This window comes from Astatotilapia calliptera, chromosome 10, assembly GCF_900246225.1.
Source record: "Astatotilapia calliptera chromosome 10, fAstCal1.2, whole genome shotgun sequence".
NCBI classification, from domain to species: Eukaryota; Metazoa; Chordata; class Actinopteri; order Cichliformes; family Cichlidae; genus Astatotilapia; species Astatotilapia calliptera.
The window spans coordinates 8,149,563-8,167,150 of record NC_039311.1 but is presented as its reverse complement, the minus strand read 5'-3'; the positions used below and the strand labels follow the sequence as shown (position 1 = coordinate 8,167,150).

Here is a 17,588-nt window from a genome sequence, read left to right as displayed (position 1 = left end):
ACTTTTCTTCTTGTTAAAGCCGTGTCACTGCACCTGAGCCTAAAAGGTAGTCCGAATCAATTGTTCTGGTGTGCTGTAGGTTATTGTTATGTACTACATTTGTTACTCATTTATGAAGCACAGTACATGTTTTGTACTTGTAATTACCGCTACTTGTACATATACCAAAAAAGTTGTGCAAATATGTACCCATAACTTGTTTTTCAAAATATTAATAAAAGGGGTGTGTCTCCAAACAGCCATCTCTTTCCTGACAATTCGCTTTGTGCATATTCTCTTACATATGATAAGTCAACATTGAAACACCTGCGGCTTTTAGTCAGGTGCGGCTAATGTATGTACAAAACAGGATTTTCCCCTGATTTTAGCTTGTGCGGCTAATATTCAGGTGCGCTTTGTAGTCCGGGAAATACGGTATATAACTGACAATAATTGATGCGAGACAAAATACAACTCCACAACTTTACTAGCGCAAAAACCCCCCATCCATTTATTTTCACTTAAACAAGCAGCTGTTTTTTTATGTGCATTAAAGCTATATAAAAATTTAACAGTGCAAAAGCAAATTCCTTGCTGAAAGTTTAACCAAAAGGCATTTCCAATAGAAATTGGCTGACATATCCTCACCATAACCATGTATAATATCCACTGAAGTTAAAAACTGGTGCTTCGCAGCATTAAACTGCAGTGTGCCAAATAAAAAAGTCAAATACGTATTTTTCGGACCATAAGGTGCATGGGATTATAAGACACATTAAGCAAAACAAAGCAGTCAGATAAATCAAACTATTCAACTGATTCTTCTTGCTTCCTCCACTTCTGTACCATTGATTCATTAATGCTGTATTCTATCACAGCTTCTCTATTCCCATGTTGTTGCAGTATATTGATGACTAACATTCTATTATGGATGGATTATCTCAGTTGTTCTCCTGACTGAAGTTTGGTCTGTTTACAGCATCCTACCATGCGATTGCATTTGTCTCTAACCATCAGGAACCCTCACGTTAACTTTTATCGAGTGGAAAAGTGTTAGTGTTCGTCCTCCAGCTTCACTGTTTATGTTATGCTAACATAGCTATGTCGCTAGCGATCACCTAGCACATAGCCCAACTTCAGTAACCCTACGAACGTCACTGCCATTTAGTTTCCTGTCTTCATTTACGTTGGAAGTGATAGCAGAGCAGTACGTTTGAATTATTATTATTATTTTTTTTTTAAATCTCTCAGTCAGAACATGTTATATCATACTTAGCTCGCTAGTTTAGCTAGTTACCTAACTTCTGCTAACTTCTTGCTAACTTTTAATTCCGTTAAATGTAATGCATTCTGTTTTCATGGATGCCTGGATGTTAAACTTCATAGTTACACCTGGTAAAGCAGCAATGCTGATCGTTTTATTAAAGATGAAAGAATTTAGACAGTTTTTAACTCTCAGTGATGCTGCAGTGTTTGTTTGACTTTGGGAACTGAAGGAGACGAGTTTAGGACCCAGATTACTCCGAGATTTACGAGCACCATAGTCCAACAAATACAGCAATAACAACGGCCTGCGTGCATGTTCTACACAAAAAAAAAAAAAAAAAAAAAAAAAAAGTGCTTTGGTGGGTATCTGACAGGCAAACACCAAACCAGTTCCACATCACTGAAGCGGCACCATTTTTACAAACCAATTCTGGTTTATCTGTTTCACTCAACGATCCGCTTTCTCCCTTCTCATTCTCCATTGCTGCCATGCTTTTTCGGCCATGTGCGTATGAAAACAAAGGCACTGCGCATGCGCGTTTTACCCATATTCTATCGTGATATTTCATTTTCTTACCGTTTCCTAACATTGTACCAGTATTACCATGAACAGTATAATATGGCCCAGCCCTATCTCACACTTTTGATAATCAGTTGTCTGCTTGACGTTTATTCAGCTGTGTAAAAACTATAACTCTAACCGATTTACTCAGGAAGAAATAATATACTGAAAAAAGCCAAACAATAACATTTTTATCTAAGTGACTTATATATATATATCATGTTTAACCCGAGTAGCGAAAGACGGCGGTGGGTTTGAAAACAATTTGCTGGCAGCCCGGTATTCTCACCGGCTCTAAGTGAGCCTTGAACCCCGGCTAGCTATCGAGCTGGTGGGTAACAGACATCTCCGAAAAGGTCGGGCAACGAAGTATACAACCGACCCATCCTTCAAATCTGGGGAAATGAAGGGCACATTTGTCAGCCGCCCTTGTCAGAGTCTTCGAATTTGGACAGTCTTTGTCGTGTCGCTGTAACGTAATTGGCCTACAAATGCGGGCACAGGAGGATGCGGTTCCTGAATTTGGACACAGCTACTATACCGGACACTGCTTCTTCTTCTGGGTTTAACGGCAGCTGGCATCCTTGTACATGCAGTGCTGCTATCTTCTGTTGCAGTCCATTATTACACTCTTAAATCCTGCTACTTATTCCTGCGTCTCTGGGATCTTACAAAGCTTCAAATGACGCGTCGACTATTAAATTAGTTGTCGACGATTTTGATAGTCGACGTAATCGTGACTAGTTGACTAATCGTGGCAGCCATACTCCTCTTTATACCAAAGTGTTCTAGAGTCAAATGTGCGGCCATTTGTCAGACAGCTAAAGTTTGGCCCAAACTGCATGATATAACACAACAATCACCCAACAGAAAGACTGAAGAAGAAAAGAATCAATGTGCTGACCCATCAAAGCCCCCCAAAAATCAACCTGATTGAAATAAGAAGTGAGACTACTAGAGCTGTACTTAAAGAAATGTATGCAAACCACAATAAAGTGAAGCACTGTTGTGACAAAAAGTACAAAAATATTCCTCCACATCAATGTGAGAGACTAATAGTGTCATAGAGAAAATTATTACTTCAAGTCATTCCTGCTATAGATGGTTTTCCAAGCTATCAAATCAAGGGTTGTAATTTTTTGCACTTAGAGCATTATCTGTGTTATGTTTTCTGGCTATGTTTTCTCCTGGAATAGAAAGATGAGCATGGAGGCAAGCTGTTGCCCATGTGGCTATCTGTTCAAATGTAATGAACCTTAATGCAGGTAAAATGAAACAACTGTTGAGATGGCCTTGGGCAAGGGACTGCCTCAGATGGGCTTTGTGTCAACCTTCTAACTTGCATGGGCATGCCTTTAATAAAAAATAAACACACCAATGCTTAAAATAGGAGTTCATGGTTCAGTTTGGCCATTTATTTGGCTAAAGTACAACCCATAGTTACTAAATAATGTAATATAGTTTATGGAGGCCACCACATATTTCAAATATAACAAGGGTTTCAACAGACAAAAACATGGCTGTGCCATGGGCTCCCTGGTGTCACCTATTGTAGCCAACCTTTACATGGAGGAAGTGGAAAGGAAGGCTCTTGGCTCTTTCAAAGGAAGAGTACCCAGCCACTGGTACAGATATGTAGACGACACCTGGGTCAAAATCAAGAAGTGGAATCCTTCACTGCTCACATTAACGCTGTGGATAAAAATACCAAGTTTACCAGGGAAGACACAAAGGATAACCGTTTGCCTTTCCTGGACTGTGCCATGCGCATTGAAGAGAATGGAAACCTCAACACTGAAGTTTACCAGAAGCCCACACACACGGACCAGTACCTCCTCTTTGACTCCCACCACCCTCTGGAACACAAACTTGGAGTAATCAGGACCCTACATTATCGGGCAGATAATGTTCCCTCTAAGCCTGGAGGGATAAAGAAGGAACACACACATGTAGAGCTGGGCGATAGAACGATAACGATATGTATCGCGATATAACTTTTACTCGATAGAGAAATTAAGCTATCGCGATAGACCTCGCCGCTCTTGTTCTCTGAAAAAAAGAAAAAAGAAAAAAAAAAAAAAAAAAAAAAAAAGGTCAGCCAATCCAAATTCAGTAGCGCAGAGCCGAACCAATCACAGCCGCAGCGTCACGTCGCGTGACTTGTTACGTACAGCACAAGTGCCAAGCCGCACGTGTGTTTGTTTGGGAAGCAGCCAGCGGGTAATGGAGGAAATGAGTGTGCCGACTAGAAAAATCAACCGAGCGTGACCGAAGAGAAAACAGATGACGGTTCCAATGCCGGAGAGATTGTCGAACGGAAGAGCCATAGAAGTTCCGTAGTGTGAAGGTATTTCGGCTATTTCAAGTCTGACAAAAAACAGAGTAGCGTGCACTGTAAATTGTGCCGAAAGCAAGTCTGGAAATACAATAAACTGGTGCATGCGTCACACTGTGCGCCACGTTATTGTTTCGGTGAAATGAATTTCTACAATACTGTTACTGTTAATTCTACTCTCTGCAGTGTTTAAATGCTTACATATACACACAGTTACTGTCCGTCCACACATACGACTCGGTTCTGCTTCTATGCCGCAGCTTTGTTTACTTTTTCCCACCGAGGCTTCTAGACTTCTGATTGGCCAACATTTCTGCACGGTTAGGAATCTAGCGCCACCTGCTGCTTTGGCATGTTCATAGCAGCGTTTTCCTTCATTTCTGCCTTTATGTGTGGACGGGATTATTTTTTAAAACGAAAACGGAAAATCTCAGTTTTCAAAAATACCCGTGTACGTGTGGACGTAGCCTCAGTCTCTGACTGGAAGCGCTAATTCGTCATTTGGCTTTTGTCAGACTAAAGTAACTGTTAAAACTGTTTGAAAAGCTCAGCTATACAACAAGGAGAGATTGAGAATTTCCTTTTAGTTCTCAGTTTATTTGATATTGACAAAAGTTAGTCAGTTTTGTCTGTTCTTCTGTAAAACAAACTAAGATTTATTTTTAGAATTAATATTTTGTTTCTAAGTGGAATTGACAATTTAGTCTGTTTCGTTTGTTCTATTTTGAAACTTAAACGCTTTAGCGGCTGCCTTTTGTGTAGTTTGCAATATTTGCCTTTATTTATCTGAAAAAGTCTCATGTTCCTTAAGTACATCTACCCTGTTGAACTTATTATGGGAAATAAATATTTAAATCAAAACAAGCTGCTGATTATTTCACATTTTACTTGTGAGCAACGGCACATTTAAATCTTACAAATAGTTATTTGGCTTATATCGTGATAGATATCGTTATCGCCTGAAATGAAAAAAACATATCATGATATGAAAAAATCTCATATCGCCCAGCTCTACACACATGTAAAGGAAGCTCTCAAAACATGCGGTTATCCTAATTGGGCTTTCATCAAGTCAGCAAAGATGCACAGGAAAGAAGATCAGACACCAGCTAGGGAGGATAAGAAAGACAAACGCAATAACATTGTCATCCCCTATGAAGCTGGTGTATCGGGAAAAACTCAGGAGAGTCTTCTCCAAGCCCGACATCTCAGTTTACTTCAGACCCAGCAACACACTTAGACAGAAACTGGTTCATCCCAAAGACAAAAATCCTAAACACAAACTTAATAATGTAGTGTATGCTGTACAGTGCAGCGAGGAATGTCCAGACCGCGGCATTGGAGAGACCAAACAGCCACTTCATAAACGCATGGCACAGAAGAGCCACCTCCACGGGACAAGACTTGGCAGTCCATCTGCATCTAAAGGACATCGAGGATGCAAATGTTCACATTTTGGACAGAGAAAACAGATGTTGTGAAAGAGGAGTAAAAGAAGCCATTTATTTCCACCGTGAGCGACCATCTTTGAACAGAGGTGGTGGTTTACGACACCAACTGTCTGTCATCTATAATCCAGTTTTGAGATGCCCACTCACATCCTGGGCCATCTGACCTCAGGAAATCACATGATAGGGTGGGGCCAGGTTTCACAATGAGCTCACCCGAAACCTTGGCTGATTGTGACCTACACCCATTTTCACACCTTGGCTCATGTGATTAGGTAGAGGATCATTAGGGGGTCCATTGTCCCTCGTGGGGGGATACTCCTACATGGCTTAAATCTGGTACTCCACCATTTGACCCTAGAACTGAAGAAGCTTCTCTGATGAGAGGTGAACCGTCTTCAAGAAAATTAAAGACGTCTAGACACGTTTCTTTCCAAGCTCCTTAGACCATGTGAACAATATACACAAAACGTTGATACGGTTCACATATTGTTCATTTACAGCATATATGATAACATATATATGCTGTATATATTATAATTTCTATATAGCATCGTGGGCTAACAAAAACCAATATTACGTAAATTTCTCACAGTCTAATATACCTGTTTTGTTTAGTTAGAAATGGTAAGAAAGACAGATTTCTGTCAAATACGCAGACAAACAGACCATAATTCCATAGATGCTTGGGGTTTTTGGCTGATGGTCCATTTTGTGGTAGGAATAAAGTGTGTATTGCAACGCAGCTGCCTTTATCAAACTATGGTATGTCAAAAAGCTTCATGTAAATTTAAACCTGTAGCAATTTATCTATGGAGGGAAGCTTGGGGCTAAAGTTATGTGTGTGATAACAGCGCCTCCTACTGCCAAAATGTAAAAGTGCATCACTTTAAGTAGCAGGGCCATAATTATGAGGTTTCACAACAACTACTACATTGACATTGCTGTGAAGCACGGTAAAGTAAAGCTCGCTGCCAGCTGCGTTTCAGTTACTGGAAGTTAACTAGTCCTCACAGAAAAGGAGGAAATTATATGTGGAGTGCGCCTTGAATGAAAGTCGTGTCACATTCTGCTTTAACCAACAGTTAGCTAGCAATGCTAAATCTACGTTTAAATTAAACCGAAACATGTCCAGACTTTTGTCTTCGTCATATTCATCTTACTTTGAGAAGCCTCCTGGTATGTTTTCTGTATGTCTTGGAAAAGTTGTTCGGCCACTGCAGGTAAAAACGAGCGCATTTTCGCACCACTTATTACAGGATGTCTTTGACTGCTCCAGCCAATAAGGTTCCACGAAAATATTACAACTTCCCGTGTTACCCTGCTGTGGTTTTGCTTTCCTCCAAAATAAACTCCTACGTAGATCACATTTTTCTGTTTCGAGGAGATTATTTGGAAGAAAAGGCTGCTTTTGAGTTCGTTATATGAATATCTGCGATGTCACACAGGCATTTTCTTTCTTTCTTTTTAAATAGATTTTTTTAAACTCGGCGTATTAAAGGAAAATAAGTTCAACGCGTCCGCGTACATGAAACTTGAAACCCCTTTCCACTTCCTTTCTTCGTATGGGTTAAAACGCTCAAGTCATTTAGATATTCAATAAGAAAACAGTGTGCTATAGCTAGGTTTCATTTGACGTAGACGTGACGTCGACGTAAAGCGCGAAATTTGACTGGCGGTCGGAAGTGAAAAAGATAAGCGCAAAATCACAGACAGACAGTACGCAAAATGCCTATGTCCTGTTGTGTTTACGGATGCTCCAGTAGGTCGACCCGAGAAACTGATAAACGGTATTTTAGGGTACCAAAAATAGCCCAACGAAGAGGAGAAAAATGGAAAATTCTAACCGAAAAACGTAGGAAAAAATGGATTTTAAATTTACGTTTACAGTCGGGAGGAGCAGAGTCTGCCAATGCCCGTGTCTGCAGCGACCACTTCGTCAGAGGTAATGTTATGTTTGCAAACGAACTTATTAGCATTAGGTTGTCGTTAAATTCTCGTTTACTTAGTGCTTTTAAGTTAGTAGTCTAATATTGACTTGATTGGGACTATAGGCTGCCCAAGTGCTTTGGATGACGTAGAGTCGGAGGACTGGGCTCCGACGGTCAATCTCGGCTACAAACGAAAACCCAGATCGGAATCAGTTCTCAAACGAGAGAAAAGAATGAAGCTTAAGGCAGAACAGCATCGATGTGCAGAGGCGATTTTGGATATGCAACAGACGGCTGAGAGCCCGGATTTGAGCCTACTTAATTAGGCTACTAACCCTGCCATACAATTGCAATGAGCTGCAATCACTTCTCCATCCTCCTTTGCAATTACCCAAGTCTTCAGAGGTGTCTCGTTAGACCTCTGAGAATGGTTTACCTTGAAACAAACAACTGTCACTCTAACGAAGTCCTAAGGATGTGGCATGTTTGTTGACGTTAAAGCCGCTACCGCTAACTGTTAGCGTGTTTAAGATAAAGCAATATAAGAACAAACACTCACCCTTGCAAACACCAAACTGTATCCATCACGGAGACGTTTTGTTCCAAGGTTGTGGACCCACCCGCTGACAAAAAAATTGTACGCCTCCAGACTCTTGAAAGCTTTCATTTGCTGCCTAGTGTAGTAAGAAGTCTGGAGGACCAAGTAGTTGGTGATATCCACAGCCTCGATAGTAGGCTGTGGTGTATTCGGACATTTTCAAAGAATACGGATCACGTCCGATATATTTTTTAACTATCTGTTTATATCTCTCCCGAGAAACGGGGTCTAAAGTTGCACAATAGCTGCTCTCCTGACTCTCCACAGTGTCCTCCATGTTTACTTCCGCCCTCCACTCAAAAATCGCGCTGCCTCCGCACGTCATCAGAACCACGTGACCGCAACCCAACTATTGGCAGACGATATAAGATCGGCAAAGCTTTTTTCGATTGGACATTTAGCTCTGGTATAAGCAGTAAGTAGTCAAACAGACCCATTTCACACCAGACACAGTGAAACACACACACACAGATTTATTGTGCCTACCGTAGTGTTTAACGTGCTCTGTCACAATGGGTTGCAAAAAATCTGTAAACAAATCTCATTAGACAACCTACACTTTTTCTGGTAAGACAGGTCAAATAATCAGTGTGTGAATCACACATGAATAAAAAGAAGCCCTACTGCAAGAATGACCTGTTATACACTTCCACTGTGGCATCTCAGCTAAAGGTTTCAAACACACTGGGTCTATAACTGTCACCACAGGGACCTCCTTTAAGGCCATCAACTTTACTGAGTGCAATAATACACAGAAGCAGTCAGCCAATACATAACTTTTTCTACAGTCCATGTTAAGATGTGTAGATTAAAAGGTCAAACTGACAAGAGCTGATAAGAGAATGCTGCAGAATTATTAGGCAGCAGTAATTGAACAACATTTTTTTAACTGCACTACCAAAGTCTCAGGTGTGTTGGTGTCGGCTTTAATTACACATTTCATTTTTCAATTTGTAGGAATTCAATTAACATTTTTGCCTTCTCACCTTCAATTTAAGTCTGGGAATCCTTAATAGCTGATATATTTGTTGCATTTGCCCAACTTTTACCTACAAGGGATCACTGGCATTAATTTCCATTTCATACTGGATTACCTGACAAATAAATCATTGCAATATGCGTCAAAGAGTGCGTGTAACTGCCAGTGCACAACCAGAGAGAAGGGAAAAAAACCAAACAAACAAAAAACTGCACACGTCTCAAGGATCGGCACATTTTTCAGTGGTGAACTGATCCACTTTATTTGATTGGTCTGAACTCTTGTAATAGCCTACTGAGAGACATTGTGCGATACAAACATTGCATTTCAACATCATAGGTTACACGGGTTTTCAAGTCTCAATTCCAAAAAAAAAACAAAAAAACAAACAAAGAGCAAAAAAACCCAAAAACACCACTGTGTGTTTGATAGAGAGCTGAAAAGATGCTCCAATATTTTTTCGGCTTCATGTCGGATTTCTTTAAGATTCAAGTTTGTAAACTTTTTTTTCTTTTTGTCATTGCATTTGTAAACAAATAACACCCCATCTAAACGGGATGAATTAGCAAAGATGTTGAAGAAGAAAAAATGACAGAAAATAAAAATCTGAACATGTGCTACGACAATTTTAAATCAAAAAAATGAAAGAAAAAGCAACAACAAAGGAAATATCAAGTTTAGAGCAGAATGGGTTTGTTAACTGAGCAGAGTGAAAGCTGAAAAAGCCAAAATATTTTTTTTCCACATATCTAAAACAAAGTTTACTGCCGTGTATTATAGTTGACCTAGTATAATTCATATTCAAAGCTTTATGCCTGTTGTGTGACACAATGAAAGCAGAGATTAAGTGGTCATGGATTTGAATCTTCATGACATCAAATGCCTAAACATGTAATGGTACCATACAGTTCAAACTGCAATTGTGATGCAAGTGTGACACTAAACAAAAAGATTCCTGTACCAGCTACAAGGAAGAAAAAAAATCGGGGCAAATTTCTGTGAGTAGTAGGAAAAGTTAAAGCACATTTTAGTATACTCCAAGGCTGGAGGATGAATAAGTTACACAGCAGGTAGTATGCTTTTTGTTGTCAAATGCTACAAAGCAAAAAAAAAAAAAAAGAAAGAAAAAGAAAAGGAAAAAGTGCAACAATGGTGCAGACCATTTTTTAAGTTTGGTTAGTTTTGTCTTTGTGTGTAATAGAAAGACAATTTACAGAGTTCAGATTTTTGTCAGGACAGTATAATTAAAAAAAAGAGGGATTACAGAAACAAATACAAACATTAAACACAAACGTATATCTCTGAGAAAATTAGTTAAAGCTGCCTTCTTTCTCAAGTCACAAGGCATGGCAAAAGCATTAAAAAAAAACAACTTCCTGACATTTTTTTTCTTTTTAAACCATGACGACATTGCAGAACAAATCATTCTGGACAGTTTGGAAACTGCAAAGAGACAGCTACATGTGACACATCACATAGCTCTTTTGGAGAAGAAGAAGGAAAAAACAAAAAAAAACATATTGGCTCACTTTCATTATTCAGTCGGGGTCCAGGAGTAGTCATAATGATATAATTTCTGGCGAAATTAAGCTTATATCAGACTTTTCGTCTCTCTGCTATGACACCAGTGTTCTCAACTTGTTTTGAAGACATTTCTCTGTCTAGGGTGAGCGGTTATCACTACCATCCAACGCTTACAATCCATGCATCATCTCCGCTGTGTGATAAAGACAGTTATCAGATACCAATGCTGTTTGAAATGTTAGTCTGTTCTCCTCTAATGTCCGCAACGTTCAGGCTCTGGTGGTGCTTGGTGGATGGTGCGCAGGGTGGCACAGTCTCTGTGCTCTGCTCATGGTCAAGTACAAACCACAGGTCCGGTCTCTCTCTCTCTCTTACCGTTGTAATGGTAAAAGTATTTGTTTGTGTGTGTGCTGGGTGACAGGGTTTGGAGGGGTGGGAGATGTTGGACTACACAAGACCAACTGTGTTATTAAAGAACGCACCCACACTCTTTCCATTTAAAGTGGATCAATTTAAAAGCGACATTAAAATAAGAAATAATCAAGTTAAGAAAAACACTGCAAAAGGTTACTCTATTTACATACAATGATCTTCTTAAAGACAAGGTATATCTTTACAGAAATCAAACAAAATTCAGAAATAGTTTCTTCTGTTGTCTTTTTTTTTTTTACATATTAAGTTCTTTATCTTTCCTGCATCTCATGTCATCACCTCAAGCTGAGTTTTGTTTGTTTTTTCCCCCACCACAACAGGCTGGACGAGTGCTTCTGGACCAAAAGCAAGCGACGTCCAGGAGAACCCTTCCTGTCACAGGCTGCTGCTCGTACTCTCAGCCAACAGCCAGGGGGCGCCATAGCACCAAAAATAAAAAGGACAACACCCCATCTACATGTTGCACTCCCCAGTGAGCGAGGTTAGTTCCAGGAGAGGGGCGTGAACAGACAAGCCAAAGAGCAGGCCTCTCTTCTGGTTAATAAAGCTGTAAGCAAGCGGGGCTCAGTCATCACTATCAGACAGGGTCTCGTATTGCTCCGACAGCAAAGACTGCCACTCTCGCCGCTGGCCAGGGGCTCCAGCTGGATTCTGCTGCAGCTGCTGCTGCTGGCTCTGTATGGAGGGTGACGCTATGGAAGTGGGTGGTGTGTTGCTCAGTATGCGCATAGTCAGCGGGTTGTATGGGAACTGGATGGGTCCTGTGGAAAAAGGAAAACAACACGAGTGGGCAAAATGTAGATGAAATGATGCCAGGGCCATATTTTAGGAAGCAGGTTCAACAAACTCCGAGTCAAACCATAAACCCTGAGCTGATGTCCGAGTTTCTGATTCAGGAAAGGCTGACCAGAGCTGGCGTTTTACATTTAACACTTTAGTTACATAAACTTTACATGTAATTTTGGTAGGATGACACATTTTAAATAAGAAATACAGATCATGTAAGGACAAAATAACCCACTAAGAATTTATCAGTTTTAAATCCGGCCATGCTAGTTAACTGAAACCCAAACATGGTCTACTGAGCTGCTTTGATCCGTTATGGAATTTATGACATGGATCCAGTTCTAGGAGACCTGATTAAGGTGATTTTCAGATTAAGGTGAGTTTAAGTTTGGATTTCACACAGTGTACTTCAAAATGTTGTTTCACATCATGTAATGTGTCTGTGAACAAATTTCAACATGAAATGTAGTCAGAACACAATTAGAGTGTCTGCAACTGCATTTAAAAAGTCACTTTAAAATACATTTAATGTTTCAGAAAAATTGCATGACACTCTTATAGCTGCATTTCTGTCCACACAGTTAGAAAAATTGAGACTACAGATTTTACATCTGAGATGTAATCTTGGTCTTTATCTTTATAATAGTGACGACTAAATAACTGTGAACGCAGTCGTGTTACATACAAAAAATAGCAAATAAACATGACTTTAGTTTCTACCAAAAACTCTACCAAAAATCTCTGCAAATGAAACTTTTCAATTGCACCTTTCACAGCAACTTTATGAATGAGGAAATGAAACTGAGTGTCAGTCAGCTGGTTTGGGCGCAGCAGGAAGCGAGGAGCCAGGGGAAGACTTTCAGAATTTGTTGAAGAACTCATTAACAATGAATTAACAATTAATTCATTATTCTGTTTTTTTCAGCATGCACAAGAACTAGTTCTCCACCTGCTGCAGGTTCTGCTTAGATGTCGAGAGCAGTAAAAGGTTGTCACCAACTGGTGTCCAAGACTGTGGAGTCTATAAAAAAAGACAGCCCACCACCTAGAGAAGCAGCTGAATGATACTGAGGGCTCTCACAATAACAAGCTAACTAACAATCTAGCTGGGAAGTAAACATCAGGAAGGAAAAGAAAAAATAAGGTTGCTGCTTAATAGGTTGAGCTTACTCTGGAATAGAATCATTTAAGATCTATGAGTAGAAAACACTAAAGTGACAGTAGAGACTGGACAGTGCACCTGTGGAAGAGGGTCGGTCATCCCAGCTCCACTGGGATTGGGCTTGTCTGTGATAGTCTCCCTCAGAGTGGACGGAGGACACTGATGAGGGGCGCTCCCCTCCACCGTAGACCTGACCCAGGTTAGGAGACTTGGATTTCCGGCTGTTGGCTTTTCCCTGCTTCTGCTTACCTGAATTCAAAGAGGTAGAGGTAAATCAACATTATCCACAGTCCTTCAGAAAGGGCACAAAGTTGACTACAATAGCGGGGGTATTCCTGCTTACCCATGCTGGGAGATGGACTGGCCTCCTGCCGAGGGTCACTGCCAGTGTTGGATGTTACACCACCCTGTTGGTCCTCCTGTCTGTCCTCCAAATTGCCCATTAAGGCCTTGCGGATGATGTCTTCCAGACCCAGATTACTGGCTGGGTCACTAAAGGAGTGATTCCTGGGGTTGATGCTGCCTAAAAATCATATCACACACACACACACACGCACAATACAGTGAGAGAGAATCGGCATAAATACACAGTGTGTCTGAACAAAATATGCTGCTACTTACTGGAGCTGGTAACCGCAGGCAGGTTGAAAATCTCTGTTCCTGGTTGTGCGTTTCCTGCAAGACAATTAATACTGGTGAAAAAAAAGCTGGTTTAGAAGAAACCGAGTTCAAAACGCTTTAATAATTCACATGCATAAAGAGCTAGAAGGATTTAGGTTAACATAGGATAAGAGAATACCCACTTACCAACATCAGAATCACCAACACCAGAGGTGGAGTTCAACTTACGAAAGATCTCCTGCTTCTTTGATTTCACCATTGGTGAGGTGTTCTCCAGCTTGGTGAAGAAGGAAGGCAGATAGCTAACACTCCCTGGGGACCGTGAGTCACTCCTTGAACCAAAAAAAGACACAAGGAGTCAGACAAAACAGTGACACAAACCTTCAAAAACATCAAAACTAAATCTGAATCATTATAAAATCAAATTATCAAACAAACAAGCTGAGCCGCTCCTGTACCTAATCTCTGAGCTGTCACCCTCTCGCCGCTGGGGTGGAGGTCCACCTGACTCCTGTTTGTCCATGCCTTGGTAGCTCTGTGGTGGAGAGATGGGTTCATAGTTCTCCATCGGCCTGCCTCCTCGCTCTGGAGACTTGCCAGGCCTGAAGAGGAGAAAGAGAGCAAATTTTTGTCAGATGGCAGAAAATAAATTGGTTTCATTCTAATTAATTCAGGCATTCAGTACCTGGCTCTGGGCTTGTCGGAGGCGTTCTCTGGGGAAACTCTGCTGGAGGGTCTCTGGTGGTGTTGGGCCTGCACCTGATTCTCAGGACTGTAGCGACTGGGCATTTTGCCTCGACCTGAAGAGGACACAGGTGGCACAACGCTCTGGAATGCAGCAGAGGCTGAAGAGGAGACTGGAGGAGGGTCCTTATTCCTGGCAAAATCCTGTGTTATGATGTGCTGCATTACAGGGAGTTACCACAAAACCAAGTTAGCTAGCTGTGATTACCTGGTGCACATGGTAAATTCCTATGTGCTGCATTATTTTTGATGTTGCAGGCCATTGTGCTCTCCAGCATTTCTTACCGAAATGTGGTCTGCCAAGGTCATGACTCGATGAGTTTTGGGGACCTGTGAGTAGCTGTCAGCCTGGGAGGAGGAAAGTTGCTGGGAACTGGACTGTGGTGGCTCCCCTGATTGCCGGTATCGACTCATGTCATAAGATCGCATGCCAACTGCGAAAGGTTAACCAGGGACAGAGCAGAGTTGTTTTAGAGAGAGCCATGGTGAAGTGAGAAGTGATGAGATGGCAAGGCTCCAAAAGACTATGCCAAAAGTAAATGATCCACATCTGCTTTCAGGTGACAAAAATAACTTTTGAGTGCAGTCTGGGGACTAGACAGTCTCAAATCACAAGGTTAGTCGGTGAAGCCATTCAAGGTATGGCATGTTTACTCAGCACAGCTAATTTTAGCCTTTCATGCCAAATCTTCAACCACCCCCCAACAAGTAATCAAGGGTATCGTTCTCTAACCAGAAGATTAGTGGTCTGAGTTGAAGAGTTTTAGGATAAGATACTGTAAATTCCCCAATGCACCAGTTGGTATGCGATTGTGTGACAGAGTTTAACTGCATTTAAAAAATCCATTGTATGAATATCTTTAATATAACTTGAATTATATTTGAATATTAGTAAAATCACTCTGGTTTAAATAAAAAAAGGAATATCCCCAAAGTTAGGATGTTCATACCCGATGCCTGTTGTTGCACATCTTCTGGTTTGTCCTGCTGAGGCTGGACAGGGGAACTAGCTGGACTGATCACCTCAATTGCTCCACCACCAGTGTTGTCATAGCGACTGGATGTCACTGTGGGACAAGTATGGACAAAGAGTTACTGTTGACTGAGGCCAAACTGATAGCAATATTTGGTGAGTTAAAGAAAAAAACAATGAACATTAACTTAACACAAACGTATGTGTCTTTTTGAGTCCTTAAGATAATATGACAATAAGGCTACTTTTCAGCTTCTTACTAATCACAAGAGGTTGTTACAGTCGGTAGCGCTGCAAGTTTGTTTGATGCCCTTCCTGAGGTAAACCTAAAGGGGATCTGTGTGTCTGGCTGGCTTTGAACCAACAACGTTTTGCTTGCGAAGCAAATGTATTAACCAGTACACTATGGAGGGGCCTAATATGCTGTGACAATGATTGCTCTTCTACGCTCTGCTTGACTCTGCTACTTGTGGTGTCTGTAGCATTCCAAACACTTGTTGCCAACAGGGCAGTTGGAAAGTTCCTTCTCCTAAACTTTGCAACGCCAACACTGTTGAAGGGCATTTCTCCTATCTCTTTTTAAATTTTAATTTATCGACTGCAGATACTGATATGTAGGAAAATAGCCAATATTTGCCTACATATCAGCCCTACCAATATATTGGTCAGGCTCTACTACACATGAGATGTACTGTTCTATGTACACCTATCCTTTCATGCAACTGCGGATGTTACGGTATCACAGAGCATTTATGTGAAGCTTGAATAGTTCTCTTTTTTAATCCAATACACTCACAGCTGCTAGATGAATCCGAGCTCTGGGAGCCTCGCTCTCGCGAGTCTTTGTCCGAGGCTATCTGACGTTTGATAATGACATCAATGAAATTGGCGGCTGTCATAGTCGTCTTTCCATGAGTCCGAAGCTCCTCTTCAATGCGGGACTTTGTTTGAGGTCCCTTATCCTTAACCCCAACACCAGTGCTTTCAGAATAAGCTGGATAGGCTTTACTCCCTGGCAGAGACATAGCTCCATACGGTGAATGCAGAGATCGCCTTTCTGTCTCCTGTTGTTGCTGTTCAGACAGGCTGGATGCTCGCCGAGCTGAAGACATATCGTCATCTCGTTCATGTTTGCTCTCCTTCACTTTGACCACGTCCATCTGTGGAGCAGAAGCTGCGGCGTCCACCAAAGCAGCCAGAGCATCAGCTGCAGTACTGTGGCGGGCGGTACTCTGTGGTGCAGATATAGCTGTTGAAAGAGGCCTAAAAGAGAAAATAAGAACTCGATCACGTCAAAAATATTTGCAGAAACATGTGCTCATGTAAAATATTTTTCCATTCCATTGCATCAAATGAGTCTAACGAGGAGACTTTTTAGCATAAAGAAGTGGCTCACACAGTTATCATGTCATGCTGTTGCCCAAAATGTAATCATGTATAAAAAAAATATGCATGTGCAAAAAATCTTTAGCGAGCTAGAGGAAAAGAGACCCAGAGTAGCTTTAAGCTTACATCAGAGAGGTGATGACACTCTTTGGCTGGAAGATGCTTGGCCGCTGTGGAACTCCAACATCCTGTGGTCTGTGTGAGGGAGAAGGGGAGTGCAGATAACCTCGACTCCCTGGCCGGACTGGCTGCTCTGGTCCGCCTTGAGGACACACATAAATATTTTACTGTAACAGTGTTTCAAAATAAAAGCCCTAAGAGCACAGGTTCCTATACTGAAGGGACTAAAAACATCAGAATGAGATTTCCAAAACTGTACGAGTTCTAAACTCAAAAATGACTCACCTGCACGCATGTATTCATTGGCTCGCTCTCGTTCTCGCTCTCTTAATTCCCGCTCACGCTCATGTTCCCTCTCCCTCTGCTCCCTTTCCTTTTCCCTTTCCTTCTCCTGCTGCTCCCGATCACGGTCACGCTCCCTCTCCCGTTCTCTCTCATTGGCAACAGCAAGGTGACCTGAAGAGAACAAGGACACCACAGACAAAATGTAAAGACTCGACTCACCTGCTAGAAAAATGCTGGAGCAGACTTCCTTTAGAAATGTTAGCTTTGCTGACAAGTTCTGAAATGGCCAGATGTACCATTTCAGATGAAACCAGGAAACTGTGCTGCTGCTGCTTTAAAGCTGCTTTAAACTCTTAAACTTACCTGGACTGAAAAATAAGAACAACTACAGACCACATAACTCAACTCTTTAAGCTCATCACCAGGTTTTTGGAATCTACATATTAAAACAATCGGT

General features: G+C 41.3%; 2 protein-coding genes across 7 annotated transcripts in view; both read right to left on the bottom strand.

Moving 5' to 3' along the window:
- The window catches only part of zswim7 (zinc finger, SWIM-type containing 7), a 37,754-nt gene extending 30,868 nt beyond the window's left edge, over positions 1–6,886 (bottom strand). Inside the window, exon 1 of the mRNA XM_026181815.1 lies at positions 6,754–6,886. Coding sequence (XP_026037600.1) covers positions 6,754–6,829 — 76 coding nt within the window. The 5' untranslated portion in view covers positions 6,830–6,886. The remainder of the gene's footprint in view (positions 1–6,753) is intronic.
- Positions 6,887–9,320: 2,434 nt separating this feature from the next.
- The window catches only part of ncor1 (nuclear receptor corepressor 1), a 60,773-nt gene continuing 52,505 nt past the window's right edge, over positions 9,321–17,588 (bottom strand). For all 6 annotated transcript variants that reach the window (XM_026183269.1, XM_026183266.1, XM_026183270.1 and 3 more), the window contains 12 exons: positions 17,132–17,302; positions 16,853–16,988; positions 16,137–16,603; positions 15,318–15,434; positions 14,653–14,801; positions 14,309–14,526; positions 14,082–14,225; positions 13,810–13,955; positions 13,624–13,677; positions 13,346–13,525; positions 13,081–13,251; positions 9,321–11,815 (listed from right to left, as the gene is read on the bottom strand). In XM_026183269.1, the coding sequence (XP_026039054.1) occupies positions 11,619–11,815; positions 13,081–13,251; positions 13,346–13,525; positions 13,624–13,677; positions 13,810–13,955; positions 14,082–14,225; positions 14,309–14,526; positions 14,653–14,801; positions 15,318–15,434; positions 16,137–16,603; positions 16,853–16,988; positions 17,132–17,302 (2,150 nt within the window). In that variant the 3' untranslated portion in view covers positions 9,321–11,618. The remainder of the gene's footprint in view (positions 11,816–13,080; positions 13,252–13,345; positions 13,526–13,623; positions 13,678–13,809; positions 13,956–14,081; positions 14,226–14,308; positions 14,527–14,652; positions 14,802–15,317; positions 15,435–16,136; positions 16,604–16,852; positions 16,989–17,131; positions 17,303–17,588) is intronic.